This window comes from Bos javanicus, chromosome 5 (genome assembly GCF_032452875.1).
Source record: "Bos javanicus breed banteng chromosome 5, ARS-OSU_banteng_1.0, whole genome shotgun sequence".
Classification (NCBI taxonomy): Eukaryota; Metazoa; Chordata; class Mammalia; order Artiodactyla; family Bovidae; genus Bos; species Bos javanicus.
In genome coordinates this window covers 69,176,368-69,195,376 of record NC_083872.1, presented here as the reverse complement: position 1 = coordinate 69,195,376, position 19,009 = coordinate 69,176,368, and the positions used below count along the sequence as shown (strand labels likewise).

General features: G+C 36.5%; 1 protein-coding gene across 6 annotated transcripts in view; it reads right to left on the bottom strand.

Annotated features, from left to right (window-relative positions):
- WASHC4 (WASH complex subunit 4) overlaps positions 1 to 19,009 on the bottom strand; it is a 58,186-nt gene that overhangs the window by 25,231 nt on the left and 13,946 nt on the right. For all 6 annotated transcript variants that reach the window (XR_009736519.1, XM_061417167.1, XM_061417168.1 and 3 more), the window contains 10 exons: positions 17,435 to 17,558; positions 17,212 to 17,339; positions 16,222 to 16,382; positions 11,654 to 11,780; positions 6,101 to 6,226; positions 4,170 to 4,277; positions 3,545 to 3,691; positions 3,341 to 3,420; positions 2,067 to 2,172; positions 378 to 494 (listed from right to left, as the gene is read on the bottom strand). Coding sequence is in view for 5 of the 6 variants with exons in the window: in XM_061417167.1 (XP_061273151.1) it covers positions 378 to 494; positions 2,067 to 2,172; positions 3,341 to 3,420; positions 3,545 to 3,691; positions 4,170 to 4,277; positions 6,101 to 6,226; positions 11,654 to 11,780; positions 16,222 to 16,382; positions 17,212 to 17,339; positions 17,435 to 17,558 (1,224 nt within the window). In the remaining variant the exon portion in view is untranslated. The remainder of the gene's footprint in view (positions 1 to 377; positions 495 to 2,066; positions 2,173 to 3,340; positions 3,421 to 3,544; positions 3,692 to 4,169; positions 4,278 to 6,100; positions 6,227 to 11,653; positions 11,781 to 16,221; positions 16,383 to 17,211; positions 17,340 to 17,434; positions 17,559 to 19,009) is intronic.

Sequence of the window (19,009 nt, the reverse complement as noted above, 5' to 3'; positions counted from 1 at the left end):
CATTAGCTCTCAAAATGAAATTCAACATTGATGGTCGTCTCAACTATATTACCATGAGCAGCAGACAATATTCAAAGCAATTTTGCATTTGCAGTCTTCTAATGAATAAGACTTTAAATTCAAATATACTACTTATATAAAAGGAAAAGGAAAAAAGGAAAAGGAAAAGGAAAAAAAAATCCAAATTCCTAATCTGGACTTCTATACAAAAAATTAGGAATTAAAGACCAATTTAGCACAACAGTGACAGTTCCTTTGTTCTAGACAGTGATTTGTAAGTAAGAATCATACATTTGTGAAAGTCTGCTTCAACCCAAAAAGTTTTTCCAAACACTGCATTCCAAACACATCTTCAGCTTTTCAATCTCAAATGTTACCTCATTTAAAATTTCCATAATTTCCTTGTCATAGCAATCCAGAAGTACTTCATAGGACTCCAAATGCCTTGCATGCATCATGGCAGGCACACAGTCACGTAAAGCACTGAACATGTACTAAAGAAGAAAACCAGAATGTACGTGAATCTAGAGAAACTACATCTCTGAATTATATTACAGAAGTTACCTATCTTAAAAGACAAAGCCTCAATCTGAAGGCTGTTTTTCTACACATGACTACCTTACTGTGGAAAATTCTGAAAGAGATGGGAATACCAGACCACCTGATCTGCCTCTTGAGAAATTTGTATGCAGGTCAGGAAGCAACAGTTAGAACTGGACTTGGAACAACAGACTGGTTCCAAATAGGAAAAGGAGTTCGTCAAGGCTGTATATTGTCACCCTGTTTATTTAATTTATATGCAGAGTACATCATGAGAAACGCTGAACTGGAAGAAGCACAAGCTGGAATCAAGATTGCAGGGAGAAATATCAATCACCTCAGATATGCAGATGACACCACCCTGATGGCAGAAAGTGAAGAGGAACTAAAAAGCCTCTTGATGAAAGTGAAAGAGGAGAGTGAAAAAGTTGGCTTAAAGCTCAACATTCAGAAAACGAAAATCATGGCATCCAGTCCCACCACTTCATGGGAAATAGATGGGGAAACAGTGGAAACAGTGTCAGACTTTATTTTTCTGGGCTCCAAAATCACTGCAGATGGTGATTGCAGCCATGAAATTAAAACACGCTTACTCCTTGGAAGGAAAGTTATGACCAACCTAGACAGTATATTCAAAAGCAGAGACATTACTTTGCCAAAACAGGTCTGTCTAGTCAAGGCTATGGTTTTTCCTGTGGTCATGTATGGATGTGAGAGTTGGGACTGTGAAGAAGGCTGAGTGCCGAAGAATTGATGCTTTTGAACTGTGGTGTTGGAGAAGACTCTTGAGAGTCCCCTGGACTGCAAGGAGATCCAACCAGTCCATTCTGAAGGAGATCAGCCCTGGGATTTCTTTGGAAGGAATGATGCTAAAGCTGAAACTCCAGTACTTTGGCCACCTCACGCGAAGAGTTGACTCACTGGAAAAGACTCTGATGCTGGGAGGGATTGGGGGCAGGAGAAGGGGACGACAAAGGATGAGATGGCTGGATGGCATCACTGACTTGATGGACCTGAGTCTGGGTGAACTCCGGGAGTTGGTGATGGACAGGGAGGCCAGGTGTGCTGCGATTCATGGGGTCGCAAAGAGTTGGACACAACTGAGCGACTGATCTGATGTGATCTGACCTTACTTTCCTAAGAGTTGAATTTTATTCTCTAAAGCATATGCTAATACCAAAAAAAAAAAAAATCACATTAACTAATCCTTTTTATCTTAAGCATTCAAATACTTCATTTCCATAAGGAAGTGGAAAGATCTGAATACCTTGCTGACAAATAAGTCAATTATTTTGGCACAAACTAAAACCCAGCGAAATGAGAATGATTAGGAATATGTTAAGAGTTAAGTATATATTCAAATTAATTTATATTAATATAAAATTTATATGCATAGCACTGTTAAAAAACAGCACCAGTTTTTAAATGGTTTATTAAATGATCTATTTTAAAATTAATTAAAATGGTTTGCACCGTATATTAAAAAAATGAATAAATAATGTTCTTTACATTATTCTTTTACTTACATGTAGTCTGGCTGCATCAACAGCATTTTCATATACGTCATCTAAATAAATTGGGAAGACAGCTCGATGCCAGTACAGAAAACAACAGTCACACTGTGTCTGGACTCTACAATGTAAAGTAGCAATTAATGGTACCAAAAGTGAAGTCACCCTCCAAAATAATGAAAAGAATGACATTACATACTATAAAGGTAAGAGCTGTCTATTCCTATCTGTACTCCCTATATCACTTAACCCAAAATTAGCATAGAAAAGTCACAAAATACATATTTTTCAAATAATGGTAACGAAACAGTCCAATATGTGACACTGTTCGAATTTTATAAATGCATTTTAGTTTTAAAGCATACTTAAAAAATGTAACTTTAAGATAGTTTAAATTTTCAGTACTATTTGATACGACTAGGCTTACAAGCCCTGTACCACATGCACCATTTTACCTGTCTCAAAGTTGAAAAGGAGACCTTTCAAGAAACTGTACCCAAAAGAGCAACAACAGAAACCGGTGGCACTCAACCTATTCATTATCTTTGCCAAGTGACTATTTCACACTTTATAAAAGGGCAACAACTTGATCATAAATAGAGTGAAGAAAAGTTCCGTATTTCTTCCATGGATAGAAAGTGAAATGCCACTAACTACAAAAATCTGAGCTTCTCAGAATAACAAAAACATTATGCTATAAATATGAGCACTAAATAAAAATTGTGCTGTAATCTTAGTTCCACTGGAAATCAAAATTCAGAAAATCCATTTTCTCTTCTAAGAAACTCAATGCTTATTTGATAAAAAGAAAACAATAAAGCCAGAGGAGTTATACAAATAAGCCTTCCAAAAATGAATCCATCTTAGTGACTGTCTAACCAACGATGTAACTCAAATTCTGTCCCAAATAAAATTATGGAAGACTATGTGAGACGGCTCTAAGTCTCTCACAAGCAGATGAAGCTTTGTTACAAAGCAGCAACTCTGAGTCCATTAGAGATACCCATCACAATAAGCACAACAGTTCCAGAGTCTGCCAGATGCTCTAAGGGCTAGATCACATTTTTCAAGTGAGTTCTTCCAAAAGCTACATCCTTACTACAGAAGACAAGTAAAAGAAATACGAACCCTTGTCAGTCTCATTCTAGTCATGCCGCAGAAATTATAAGGAGGAACCAAAGGTCTACCTAGATTATATTCCTTCTACTGCTAGCCTATGTAAAAAAAAAAAAAAGCCCTGATGTTTCCATCACCCGTATCTTTCATTACCATTACATATCCCTACTTACCTTTCTCGGAGTTCACTGATAAGATCCAGTTTCTTCATGACTACTTGAAGTGGAAAGAGCTCTTCATCTTTAAAAGTTTTCTATTAGGGAGGGGAAAAGCGCAGAGAAGTCGCACTTGAAGGACAGGTTTCTTAAGTCAGTAAAAAGGGAAGTGTGAAAGCTCAGGTCTCATTTTCACTCTGTAAGCAACAGCATTACACTTACCATCTGTGTGCCCACACTCAGTGCCAAAGAAACAATAAGTCGTCGCTGCTTTGTGCTTGGTCCATTTAGAGTGTTTTCAGCCAAAACTAGAGCAGAGAGCACATCAAGACGCTGTTCACTATATTTTTTGTCAGAAATTACTCTTTTCTTAAAGATAAAAGGAAACAGGACATACCAGCTTTAAATTTGAGGCAGTAACAAAAGACTCATGAGGAAAAATTTTTCAGTTATCTTTTCCATGATTCAACTTAACAGCACTTAAGACAAATACTTTCCCTATTCACTTCTTTTGATAATGTCAGATGCTTTATTTCTATAACATTCTTGCTGAGCACCATCAGGAAGAGCAAATTACTAGGTGTACCTCAAAATTACCATATCAATTTAACAAGGAACTAATTTAAGAAAGATACAACATTATTTTAATAATGCACAGTATGTCTTTTTTAGGAGAACTGTGTTAATGCTGGAAATTCAGGCTAAAGATAATCCTCATCACTCTCAGTAAAATCATGGAATACCTTGGAGATTATAACCAAGAATATTGTGGATAAACAGGCTTAACTAGAAAACACAAAACAACAGAAGGGCAAACTAGAAAGATAATATAATTATGCTTTTATACCTTGGCCACAGAAATAGAATTAAGAGCCTGATGCTGAAGGTGCTGTGTTATATGTGAGACTGAATCAGCCACAACCATGCTTCTCCTGTAGAACATATGCTCTATAGCCTAAAAAGAATCAGAAGTGATTCTGTGAGAATCAACTTAAAACTTAAAATATTTAGGCACAATTCTAGAATATCTTTATGACTTTGGGCCTGGTAAGAAAGTTATAAATGAGATGAAAAAAGCACTACTATAATGGGTAAGACTGGTCAATTCAACTGTATTAAAATTACAAATTTGTTTATCAAAAGCCACTATAAAGAAAATTAAAAGATAAACCAATGTATGAGAAAATACCTGCCACACACAAGGGATAAGTACTCAGAATATGTAGACACCAAATGAATCAAGCACTTTTTTAAAAAGGCAAACAATTCAATAAATACCTGAACAAAAGACATAAAAATATTTTTCACAAAAGAAAGTTAATAATATTTGAAAAGATACTATCATTAATCATCAGGGAAATGTTAAATATAAAGTCGTCTATAAACACTAATTCACAAGTACACATGCACACACACACATACACACAAAAGACTGATAATACCAATGTTGGCCAGGCAGGGAACAACAGAAATCTAATATACTGACGGAGGTATGTAAACTGATGTTAACTACTTTGAAAAATAATCTGGCATCATCTTAAAAGCTGAGTATATACATAGCATAAAACCCAGCAATCCACTCATAGGTTTATAACACCTCATAAAAACTTTTGCACAATTACACCAAGAAACATAAATTAATACAAGAATAGCAACATAATTTAAAATAGCAAAAACTGGAAACTATCCAAAAGTCCAACCCTAGGAAGACTACACAGTAATGAAAATTAATGAACTACAGCTACTCACTCCAACATGTTAAGACCAAATAAAAAATTCTGAGTAAAAAGAAACCAAGCCAAAGAATACATGAGACATCACTCCATTAATACAAACTTCAAAAACATTTATAACTAAACAATGAGTGGTTGATAAGTTCAGTCATATGCCACCAACTAAAAAGAAACAAAGGAATCATGAAGCTCAGGACAGCGGGTCCTCCAAGAGGGTAGATTAAGATGCAGTCCAGGAAGGACAAGAGAGGGGGCTTTAAAAACACTGGTAACATTCGCTTTCCTAAATGGGATAATAGGTTTTTAAGTGTTTATTATTTTTAAATTATGCTTACATATTAAATATAAGATTTACATGCATTTATACATATATATACTTCTGTATTTGCATTTCATTAAAAATAAATATAACTAATAATACCTTAAAGGAAAAAACGGCTAAAAATCTAAAGACAAGATCTCCAAACTATATTTCCTAAGCATATCTAAAGCCACTATTAACAGAAATTCCCTAGCAAATCTTTAGCTCAGGTTTTACAAAAAGCTACAAGTAGGCTCTCCCACCTATGAGTTTTATTTCTTTACTTAAGAGTATGCTAAGAAACATTTTACCACATTTTCAAAAGCATTCAAATCCCAAGATTACAACACTTCCTCTATATTATAAAACAAACAGCCTCATGCTGACTGGCCTCATATGCATTTTAATACTATAACATTTTATGTGTAGTTTTTAAAACTCATGTAACACACTTAGAACTTCCATGAGTAAAACTACTAATATTTTGACTAATCTTTTCATTTTCCTTCTTTTCTTTTGGACTACATGTTAACTTTTAATAAAGTTTAAGTATATTGGCCATTCACAGAAAATTATGCAAGAAATTTCTGTCACTGGTTAGTTCCTTTATCTAAGAGACAAAAACACATTCCCGTAATTTTTTATACTCATAATCAAGAAGTCAAACCTTACCCCCAAAAATCCTACTTTATGCTTGGATCATTTCTCAATTATAATGGCAAGGTAAAACAATCCAAAACTTACCTTGAGAAGTTCAACAAGCCTGCATAATGCTTTAACTGATGTTTTGGTCATTGGCTTTTGCATGGACATGTAGAGATTCATTGTGGTTTTAATAATGGTACTAATACTATATGCATATAAAAAGCCCTATAAAAAACCAACATAAAACATCAATTAAAATCACAATAAAAAGTTTCATTCTTCAAGATTTCATTCTCTATGTGATAATAATTCTTCAACTCACCAATATCTAGTGTTTCTAAAGTGCATTTAAGATTCTGAAATACTCTTTACATGCAGTATTATACATGGTGGTGAAGTTTCAAAGCACCCCTTTAAAGTTATGCAACCTATCACACACTAGAAGGTTAGTCCTCTTGACATTACAGTATATAACTGCAATTAAAGAATATTTCCATTAAAAAAAAACAAAACTTTCAGAGAAATGACTGGGATGTCAGGAAGGTATCTATTCATCCTTATGTTACCTGCCAGACAAGAGGATTAAAGACTCCTATTTGCTGCAGCTTAAGACAAAGGCTGAGGGCTCTAAGGAAGTAGGAAGTGAAAAATGAGGAGAAAGAGAGCTGCTCTCTGGCCAGTACAGACGTTCAACAGCACTCCTCAGTTCCAAACCAATCTCCCCTTTCTTTCTCACCCAGACCAACCCCTACCATCCATCTGCTACCATGTCCTCTGCTTGTGTTGCTGCTAATCGACTTTCTCTCCTTCCAGCCCCAAGAATAGGGTCTCTCTTACCCTTCTACTTATAAAGGAAGCCACAAGTCCTGTGAGGATTAAAAAAAATTTAGTGCTAATAAACCCAAGGAAACAGTATAGAATACAAAATAAGAAAAAGGCTATTACTTCTCAAACATATTTTCATTTAGATCCAAAAAGAACACACAGAAACAGAATAATGCAGATTCTTTGGGTTCATAAAGAAGGACCAAAAAGAGACACATGTACAGTTTAGAGATGAACCTAAACTATATTATTGTGAATATATCCAAGGTGCCAGGGCAGCAGCTATATGCCAGTGATTCTCAACCTTTCTCTCCAGCTCCACCCTGAGTAACAGTGGCTGACTAAATGAATGACACAATGCAGGGAGGGTAAATTTTCTGTGAACCAATAGCAGCTCTATTGTAAGGAGATGCGACACAATTAAAAGGACCAAGAAATGAGAGTAGGCAGCTTCCTAAGAGGTGACAATATCAGCGCTTGGGGTATACACGCAGGAAAGAGTCGCAAGTCTTACCTTGTCAGCTACAGGGCTATTACACCAGACCCTGAACCTACTGCAGCACTGGGAAAAGTTAAAAAGCAGAGACAAGGAAAAGGAAAGTGTAACTCTAAGGCAGGCAGAAAAAGAGGTTTTTTGGGGGGAGAGGTGGGAGGGGACACAGAGGTCACAAGCTACCATCACCTCATTCCCAAACTAATTAATGGTCATTAGTTTGTGAAGGATACACATGAAGGATGAATGAATTTTAAACATCTAAATGGGGTGGGGGAAGGTCTGGGGTCTGTTTCTGTAAATGGCAGAATAGATAAGTTGGACCAACCTTCCTGTAGAAAACCAGAAAATCTGGACAAAACATTTTTTTTTAACTCTTGGAAGGTATCAAAGAGCTATCAAGAAAATAAGAAACCACAAGGCCATGATAGGGAGAAGACAGAAACCCAGAGACATGAGCTCAGCATCTGAGGCTGCTTTCCCATAGAGGCATCTGCCCATTCCAAAAGAGGATAACAAAGACAGAAGCCAGACATATCTTTCAGGATCCCTGAGGATAAAAATAAGAGCTCATGGCCTATCAAGGAGAGGATGGAGTCCTGCTAAATCAACCAGGCTCTGAGTTGGGATTCTTAAAAACTACCTGCTAAAAAGTAAGGGTGAACTAGAAAAAAACAGCCATCATACAGTTTAGGTCCCGATTTACGATGATCTAAACCCATGACCGGGCTGAAGTAATCTTAGTTACTAGTTGTCCTAGACTAATGCGTATTGGAAGCAAATATTAAATCCTCTCTGGAGGAAGAAAAACAATACCCAGATCTTCAAATTATGTCTATAGTTTTATATACAATTTGTGTTATTACAAATCACCAGGCATACAAAGAGATAACATATATTCAAAAAACAAACAACAAAAAATAGATAATAGAAATAACTAGCAATTATTGGACATGGGCTTCAAAGTAATTACACTAAGTATGCAGACGGAAATAGAACACAAAATTATTTCAGAAAATTGGAAACTATAAAAAAGAAACAAACTGAAAAGTAATTAAAATTAAGAACTAAGAAAAAAATTTTTTAAGTCAGTAGATGGGTTTAGTAGTAGGTTAGATGAAGAAATAATTAAAACAGATAATTGAACAGGAACAATACTTAAGGAGTTGATGACTGAGAATTTTCCACAAATTCCAAAAGCTTTACAAATCCCAAGTACCAAAAACACATAGAAAACCTCATGTAGGTACATCAAAAAATATTGCTTAAAAACCAAAAAGTATATTTTATAAGCAATCCAACAAAGACATATATTGAAAAAAACAGCAAAACTGACAGCTGCCTTCTCAACAAAAACAAAGGAAGCCAGAAAACAAAAAATTAAGTTAAATTTTAACAGGTATTCCACAAGTAGAAAGATGAGGGGATTCAAGAAGGATAAAAAGCAACAGAACAGGTAAATATATGGGTAAATCTAAATGAATACTACTAAAAACAACAGCAACAATGCCTTACATGGTTTAAAATATACATAGAATCAAAATACACTACAGCAGCACAGGTGAGAAGGGGTAAATAGAATTAAAAGGGCTTAAGAGCCTTATACTGTCTAGAAAGTGAATTACTCATTTATATTGGAGTTGAATGTTCAATAATGCATCTTAAAATCTCTACAGTAACCACTAAAAGAACAGTAAAATACTGAATGAAAGTAACAGAAGGAAAAATAAAATAAATAAAAATAATTCAAAAGAGAGCAAGAAAAGAATATAAACAAATAGAAAGCATTAATCAGGTGCTAATTAAATATGAGTATCAGTATTGACATATATAAGAGTTTCACTGGGGAGAAATACATGTTGCTTAAACATGACCAAGATGATCACGATGGTGTGGTCAATCACCTAGAGCCAGACATCCTGGAATGTGAAGTCAAGTGGGCCTTAGAAAGCATCACTATGAACAAAGCTAGTGGAGGTGATGGAATTCCAGTTGAGCTATTTCAAATCCTGAAAGATAATGCTGTGAAAGTGCTTCACTCAATATGCCAGCAAATTTGGAAAACTCAGCAGTGGCCACAGGACTGGAAAAGGTCAGTTTTCATTCCAATCTCAAAGAAAGGCAATGCCAAAGAATGCTCAAACCACCACACAACTGCACTCATCTCACACACTAGTAAAGTAATGCTCAAAATTCTCCAAGCCAGGCTTCAGCAATATGTGAACCGTAGACTTCCAGATGTTCAAGCTGGTTTTAAAAAAGGCAGAGGAACCAGAGATCAAATTGCCAACATCCGCTGATCATCGAAAAAGCAAAAGAGTTCCAGAAAAACATCTATTTCTGCTTTATTGACTATGCCAAAGCCTTTGACTGTGTGGATCACAATAAACTGGGGAAAATTCTGAAAGAGATGGGAATACCAGAGCACTTGACCTGCCTCTTGAGAAACCTATATGCAGGTCAGGAAGCCAACAGTTAGAAATGGACATGAAACAACAGACTGGTTCCAAATAGGAAAAGGAGTACGTCAAGGCTATATATTGTCACCCTGCTTATTTAACTTATATGCAGAGTATATCATGAGAAACGCTGGGCTGGAAGAAGCTCAAGCTGAAATCAAGATTGCCAGGAGAAATATCAATAACCTCAGATATGCAGATGACACCACCCTCATGGCAGAAAGTGAAGAGGAACTAGAAAGCCTCTTGATGAAAGTGAAAGAGGAGAGTGAAAAAGTTGGCTTAAAGCTCAACATTCAGAAAACTAAGACCATGGCATCTGGTCCCATCACTTCATGGGAAAAAAGATGGGGAAACAGTGGAAACAGTGTCAGACTTTATTTTTGGGGGCTCCAAAATCACTGCAGATGGTGACTGCAGCCATGAAACTAAAAGACACTTACTCCTTGGAAGGAAAGTTATGACCAACCTAGATAGCATATTCAAAAACAGAGACATTACTTTGCCAACAAAGGTCCATCTAGTCAAGGCTATGGCTTTTCCAGTGGCCGTGTATGGATGTGAAAGTTGGACTGTGAAGAAAGCTGAGCACCGAAGAGTTGATGCTTTTGAACTGTGGTGTTGGAGAAGACTCCTCAGAGTCCCTTGGACTGCAAGGAGATCCAACCAGTCCCTCCTAAAGGAGATCAGTCCTGGGTGTTCTTTGGAAGGACTGATGCTCAAGCTGAAACTCCAGTACTTTGGCCACCTCTTGTGAAGAGCTGACTCACTGGAAAACTCTGATGCTGGGAGGGATTGGGGACAGGAGGAGAAGGGAACGACAGAGGATGAGATGGCTGGATGGCATCACCGACTTGATGGACAGGAGTTTGGGTGAACTCCGGGAATTGGTGATGGACAGGGAGGCCAGGTGTACTGCAATTCATGTGGTCGCAAAGAGTTGGACACAACTGAGAGACTGAACTGAACTGAAAGGAGACACACATTAAATAAAGGAGCCAAACAGGTTGAAAATAAAAGGATAGTAACAGATGGACCTTGCAGACAGACCTAATTAAAAGAAAACTGGTACAGCTATTGTTACTATCATACAAAAGAGACCTATGACAAAAAGCATTACCAGATATGATAAAAGGTTTGACTCACCACTAAGCTATAACAATTCTAAATGTTATGTGCCTATTTAGTCTCAAAACACATAAAATGAAAGTTGACAAAGGTACAAAGGATAAATAAGACAAATCTGTAACACAGTGGAAGATTCCAACCCAATTATCTCAGTAACTGACAGAATATTCAGACAAAATAATTAAATATGATCCTACTTGATATATACAAAACACAACGACCAAAAAAAAGCAAACTACGTTCTTTTTAAGTGTACATGAAATGTTTGCCAAAGGTGTCCATAGCCCGATCCACAATGCAAATCTGAACAAACTTCAATACTGAAAATATTTTCATACTGGGAGAAATCAATAATAAAATGGTAACTAGGAAATCCTCATACTTTTGGAAATGAAGAATTCTATTTCAAAACAGTCAAAAGAGCAAAGGAGAAATCACAATGATTTTTTTTTAAAGTATTTTGAAGTAAAGAATAATACAGATACAACACATCAAAACTTACGGGATGCAGCTAAGAAGTCAGGACTTGGAAGGAGTGTAGATTTGAATATATTAGATGCATATATTAAAAGCATGTATTAGAAAATCTAAACAAGTCACACAGACTCAAACTTACATAACCAAATCAATTTCAGTTTTAAACACAAAAACATATCCTACCCTTCACAGTTCTTTCACAGTGTACCTTCTGCATACTGGATTAACAAATAAATGATCCAAACATTCTAAGAAAGAAGATGCAACTACCTGTATAAAAACATTACATCTACTGGTGAGGTCTTCAGCAAATTTATCCATTCTCTGCTCTTTAGATAAAATAGATTCCATTTTCATCATCCATGAACTCACAAAGACGTAGTAAGACTGTACATCTCTAACAAAGGAAAATATTGAGGTTATTCAGCACAGGAAAGAAAATTTACTTCCATTTCTTCTTCTGGCTACAATAAAATATTTCCTGGCAGCAGTCAATTCATCTTTCAGATTTTTTTTTCCAGATTTTCGAAATATACATGTTATACATACACACATAATTTACTTAAGCAACAAATATTCACTGAATGTCTATACAGGCCAGGCACTGTTTTTCAGTACTAAAAACAAAAAACAGCAGTAAACAAAACAGACAAAAATCTCTGCTCCCATGAAGCTTACATTCTAGAAAGAAGAGCTGTGCAATAAAGCAATCAGTAACTGAACTCTGAGATGTCAGATATGTGCTACGGAAAAAATACAGCAGGGAAAAGTGACTGGGGCAGCAAGTACAATTTTAAACACAGTGATCAAAGTAGCCTTATTGAAAAAGTGATTGTGAGCCAAGATTTGAAGGAGATAAATAAGTAATCCATGCAAATATTCAACAGATGAGAATTTTAGGAAAGTAAACAACAAATGCAATCATCTCAAAACAGAAGAGTGTGCGCCATGCTCAAGTACTAAAAGAAGTCAGGATGACTGAAGAGCAGAGAGGAGGGGTGAGAACAGAAAAGGAGATCAGGGATACACAGGGGTGAGTGGGTTGGAGGAACAGGTAAAGTGGAGAGTAGAAAGGGATTTGTATAAGGCCTGGTAAGGACTTCAGTGGAAAGCCTCTGAAGTTGCTCAGTTGTGTGCAACTCTTTGCAATCCCATGGACTGTAACTTACCAGGCTCCTCCATCCATGGAATTTTCCAGGCAAGAGTACTGGAGTGGGTTGCCATTTCCTTCTCCAGGGGATCTTCCTGACCCAGGGATCGAACCTGAGTCTCCCACATTGCAGGCAGATGCTTTACCTTCTGAGCCACCAGGGAAGCCCCCCTTTAGACTCAACCTTGTTGGTACCAGGGATCGGTGTTACGGAAGATGATCTTCCCACAACCTGGGGGAGCTGGGGTGAATGGTTATGGGATGATGCAAGCACAGTGCATTTATTGTGCACTTTATTTCTATTACTATATCAGCTCCACCTCAGGTCATCAAGGCATTAGATCCTGAAGGTTGGGGATACCTGCGAGCGGATTTGAGCAGACTGACCTACTCTAACTCTGAGGAGGATCAGAATCACTTTGGTTGGCATACTGAAAATAAACTATATAGGGGACAATGGCAAAAGCAGGAAAACCACTTAGGAAGCTCCTGTGATAATGCAGAGGAAAGGAGATGACAGCCAGGAGCAGAATGAAGTATTCAGAATCTGAAAATTACAGCTAACATTTACTGAATGCTTACTAAATATCCAATCACTGTTAAAAGCACTTTACACAAATTAATTCATTCCATCCTCACATTAACCTTGTGAGGTAACTAACATATTATGATCTCCATTTTACAGAACAGGAAATTGACAAACAGGGAAATTAAGTAATGGGCCCAACATCATACTAGTACTCAGCTGAGCCAGGACTTAAGCCCAAATCTAGGCAACTGTCCCAACCTCGAAAAGCTGAATCAGTAATAAAATTCTAAGCAGGTTGCTTATTAACACTACATCACTCTATCAAAGCATATCAAATCACTCAAGATGAGAACTTTCAGGGGCACAACTATTTAAGGTATACTCTTTTATTTTAAAAACAATAAATTAATTTCAATTGATCCTATGTGTTTTAAGGAGGTGAAACCTCACCATCAAATCTGAGAAAAATTATTTCTGCTGAGCCAGGATGCCATTAAACAAACACCACCAACAGTTGCACTCTGCCTCAAATGGTGCTAAAATTTATTATTTGACTTGTGGATAATTTGATTTAAAAGTCTGGAACACAGATAAAGGGCCAAATCCCAGGGCAACGCCTCCACTTTGAGGAGGAGAATGTGATCAGGACTCAAGCAGGACTCCTCTCTCCCGGGCTTTACTTCAGTGTTGTGAATTTGAGGTTTCTTTGGCAGTTATGACAATGAAAAAGACACTGCCCCCTTCAGCTCAAAGGAGCTCTGCAATGACTGTGTAGGTATATTTTTGAAACAAAAGAATTTAGAAACATTAAAATGTTATCATATGGGGGGAGGGAATCCTTGAAAGTCAACTTATTTTTCACTTAAGAAGACTCAGTTCCTACAGCACCTTGGACTGACAGTCCTCTGTGTTCTGCCTGTCAGCTCTGGTGTAAGGTCATTACTCCTCAGGGCAGCTTACACAACTCTGCTGCAAAGGCTCAGAGCAGGCTGGGCACGGGTCTGCCTGGCCTCTCTGACATGTACCTAGCTGTGTGCCCTGGCAACATTCATTTCTCTAAGTCTCATTTTCCTTACCTGAAAATGGGATGAAAATAGTACTTTATAGTAGTGTTAAGGGCTTGCGCTCTAGAGGTAAACTCCCAGCTCCGCCACATTAGTTGTTTAAATTTGATTAACGTCACTCTCTCTGTATCTCAATTTTCTCACTTATAAAATGGCCATAACAACAGAATCTACCTCACAGGATTTTCTGATGATTAAAAAAGATGACACATATGAAGTTCCTGGAATATACTGGCTTATTGAAAGCACAGGGTAAATATTAGTTGTGATTTTACAATTTCCCACATGGGAAGATTGTTACAGGGTTTATGTAAGACTGTGTTTAAATCCTTTAGCAGAAGGCCTACTGCTGCTGCTGCTGCTAAGTCGCTTCAGTCGTATCTGACTCTGTGAGACCCCATAGACGGCAGCTCACCAGGCTCCCCTGTCCCTGGGATTCTCCAGGCAAGAATACTGGAGTGGGTTGCCTAGAACAAGCTTAAAAATGTTGGCAATTACTATTAATATCTGCCATGTTCATCTTTTGGTTCTGACTGAACTTCTGAAGACACAGGAATTAAATCTGTTCCCTATTCAATCTGAACGCCCTCCAAATATTTAAAGAAAATACATCATTCTTCAGATTTCTCTTTTAAAGGTCAAACCATATAGAGACTTTTCCACCGAGTCTTCAAAGGTCATGGTTCTCAGATCTAACATCCTGATCGGCTTCATCCACGGATGCTGCACTCTGTGGCCCTCTTAAAATGTGGCACCACCAAACACTAATTATGTGACCAGTAAAAATTCAATGCAACTATCAATTCCCCTAGCCTAGACATGGCAACTCATTTCCAAAATTTGGGTATAATTATTAATGTAATCTAAATATAAACTGACATTTTTATCAATTGTATTGCATTGTTAAAGAACATTAAGCCTCCGATAACAAAAATATCCAAATCTTTTTTAAGATTACTGCTAATAAATCTGATTCCTGTCTCTCCATCCTACTGAATTCATCTCCGTAATATAACCCCAAACTTATGTCTTCATCTCTCAACTCTGTCTTAGCATGTATTGGAGAGCCCTGAAATCTCTGCCCTGAGTAGTCCTGCCTGAATTGAGTTGCTATCACTCTCCATGACTTTAATCACAGGACCTGACTTGGGAGTACTAAAAGATGCTTTAGGGGATCTCATACATTCCAAACATACTCCTCCTTTCCCACTGTACGGGAGTGATGCAACTTCCCCCTCAACAGTGAAGATCAACACAAAGTGGGTAGTTTTCCATAGTATCATATAACTACATTACAGATTAAAAACCGTGATCAGTACCGGGCCAGTGGCAAAGTCCCATGACACCTCACTTAAAATCTTCATCTAGGTCAACATAAAATTTTAGCACTATACTCCAGGGAGAATGCAATATACTCCAGTGAGTAAACTTAACTGTTGAGCCACATGATGAGAACACGTGAGTTCATTATACCGTTTTCTCTATTTTGTGCATATTTCAAATTTTACATAGGAAAAGAAGCTAAAAGATGTAAATATTAGAAGAAACTAGGAGTTAAAGTATTCTTTTAGGGAACAGGACTAAGGTATAGGGGGCAATTCAGCAGAGGACAATTATTTTTCCCTTTGAACCTTTAGTACTTTTTAACTTCTTAAATACAGGCATACATTACTTTCATAAAAATAAAAAAAGGATGGCATCAATCTTGCAAAAATCAACACTGAAGCACGTACACACGATGTTCTTAATTCATCAAATGGCATCTACTGCAGCGACTTCACGTCACACACAAAAACTACGTAATGCACCCGCTAAAAAGACATGTGTGTGTGTATGTGAGGGTACGCACATGTACATGTATTTCCATAACGCATACTTTGTCCACATCGTAAGCTGAGGTTTACGCCTACAACATTTAAAACAAGAACACACTCCTAGAAATTAAATCTCGGAGAGACTGCCCAGCCTCTTCTCTGGTAATGAGTAACTATGTTTGATCTTATAATTCAAATGCTTTCCATATATTCAGAATCAGTGTAAGAGTTAAAATATAAAATATCTAAGTAGTTTCATTATGGATACTTATAAAACCTACTTGGTAAGTGACTGTGCTTTCTGCTGTAGGAAAGTATCTCTGTGTATTTTAATGGCCTGAAGACTTTTTTTGTCCAGAAGTTTGGCAGCTGCTGGTATTTTCTGGATCAAAAAATTATCAGGAAACCAAATAATATTAGCAGTTAGAGTGATGGCTGGTACCTGAAACAGGAAATATAATAAAGGGGGAAATCATTAAATACAGGCTAAATAATGAACTGTTTAATAGTCCAACAACAGGCAAAGGAAGACAATTTATTTCAAGAAAAATAATGATAAAAAGATCCTCATTAATGTGAAAAAATTACGTTAACATGGCACAGAATTCAGGGCAAGGCATTCCTATACCTGGTGTGGAGCATGACATTAATTTTATTCTGCCTAAATATTAAACAACATACACAACATACACAAACACACTCATGGATTTTCAGATGAACAAAAACATGTAAAAATTAAACAGAAACTTGAATCGTTACGACCTTTACTCTCACTTTATATTAGTGAAAAAATGCAGAATACATATCCAAGATGGCTGGGTTCTCATGGTCAATGTACCTGATTCTACACAATGTTTAAATTTTCAACTCTGAAATCAGGCGCCACACCATGGAAACAGCAAAGACAGAAAAAAAAATGATCTCATATTTTTCCTACTTCAATAATGGGAATGAATGACAAAAAGAAGGAAAAGAAAGAGAAGAGATAAAAGTAGTAATAGGAAGTTAATGTACAGGAAAAGATCCAAAAAAGCACCTACTAATCTGTATTTATATGATGCGGAATTATGGGGTATTTTCATGTACAATGTTACTTATTTTTGGACAGCTTAGTTTTTTAAATGAATATTATACTATTAGTTTTATAATTATTATTACAAAAATTATCATTTTTGTAAGCAGGAATAAAACACATTTTAAAATATCTAGTTTTATCCAAAATCTTTTCCATCTATTCAAATTGAAAAAAAACAGAAGTTACAAATTCTTACCTTCTTACAAATGTCCAATAAAGACTTGTAAAACTTCTTATCAACAGTTCGAAAAATTTGAAAGTGCAATACAAAGAGTCCACAAACTCCCACATACTTGTCTCTCTGATCAATTTCAGAAGGTTCTCCTTATAAAACATGAGAGAAAAAGAGTATACTTATAGTTCTGCTTTAAAGGAAATGAAAACTTTACAAACAAAAAAAAGAATGCGTTTTACATTACCAAGTCTGGCTTCTACATTTGCAAAAATTGAGCGAATACTATGTGCAAATTCTTCAGCAAAAGTGCTATTTTTCGACACAGATACTCCTCCATTGAGAGAGTCAAACTGCTGTTCTATACAGGCCTACACAGAAAACGTTTAGAGAAATTTAGACTCTCATAAGTTATATGACATAATATGCTATGAAACAGAATTAAATATAGTGATAAAACCCTACATTCATCATTTTACTAACATTGAGGCTCAAGTTTTCAATCTAATCCAATATCTAAATCTTTCTGAATGGGAAATGTATATATACTTATATATTTGAGCACCAGTTATGTGAAAGGAATAAAACAGAACTGAAAATCTATATCCTACAAGAAGGGACACAGTGGTGCTTGGTGATACACAGAAGGTGTATCTGATGAAGCATGGGAAAGCATGCTTTATTATTTTAATTTACACTTTTAAGAAGAGACTTTATTTTTTCTGGTAACAATTACTGTCCTAGCACTTTATTACATCATGTGTAGAAATGGCTCCTGGAAAAAGAATCAATGAAAAAAATTCTTCTAAAATTAATGGATTTGTAGTTACATTGGTATAAACAAGAGCTGTGATCATTCTGTAAAAACTGTGACCATCTAAAATATAAATTAAAGGTAACCTTGAAATAGATCTTTAAATGGAATATACAGGTGAACCTTGAACAAGTCAGGGTCAAATCACATATCATTTATTGCTAGCCCTCTGTATCCACAGTTCCTCTCCATACTTGGATTCAACCAACTATGGACTGTGTAATACTATAGTGTTCACTATTGAAAACTATCCATATATAAGTGGACCCGTGCAGTTCAAACCCATGCTGTTCAAGGGTGTACTGTAATGCAACTTCTGGTGAACACTACCAAAGCAGTGCCATCTAACAGAACTTCCTCTGATAATGGAAATGTTTTATGTATGTGCTGACTGGTATGACTGTTAGCCACAGCTGACTTTCCTCGCCGTTTTACTGAGATATCACTGGCATGTAACATACATAAGTTTAAGGTGTGAGGGCTTCCCTGTGGCTCAGCAGCAAAGAATCTGCCTGCCAATGCAGGAGATGTGAGTTTGATCCCTGAGCCGGGAAGATCCCCTGGAGAAGGACGGCAACCTACTCCAGTATTCTTGCCTGGAGAATCCCATGGACACAGGAGCCTGGAGGGCTACAGTCCATGGGGTTGCAAAGAGTCAGACACGACTGAGCACACACACAAGTGTGATAATTATATTACATGTGGCTATTAGCACTTGAAATGTTGCTAGTATGGCAGAGGGTGATTTATTTTAATTTAAATAGCTACATGTGGTTAGAAGCTACCTGAATTGTATAGATCCAAATTATATTCCCTGTGTAGGAAGAATTAAAACAGACTTTTAAGAGGCTGTTTCACAAATCTAAAATCTAGAGATTAACAACAAAAAAATGCTTGACAAACAACTGTTTATATACTAATCCTCGAACAGTTCTATCCTTTTACATAATTTAAAAAAAACTTTATCCCAAATATAACCAGTATACTGTTAATTTCATTAGCTACTAG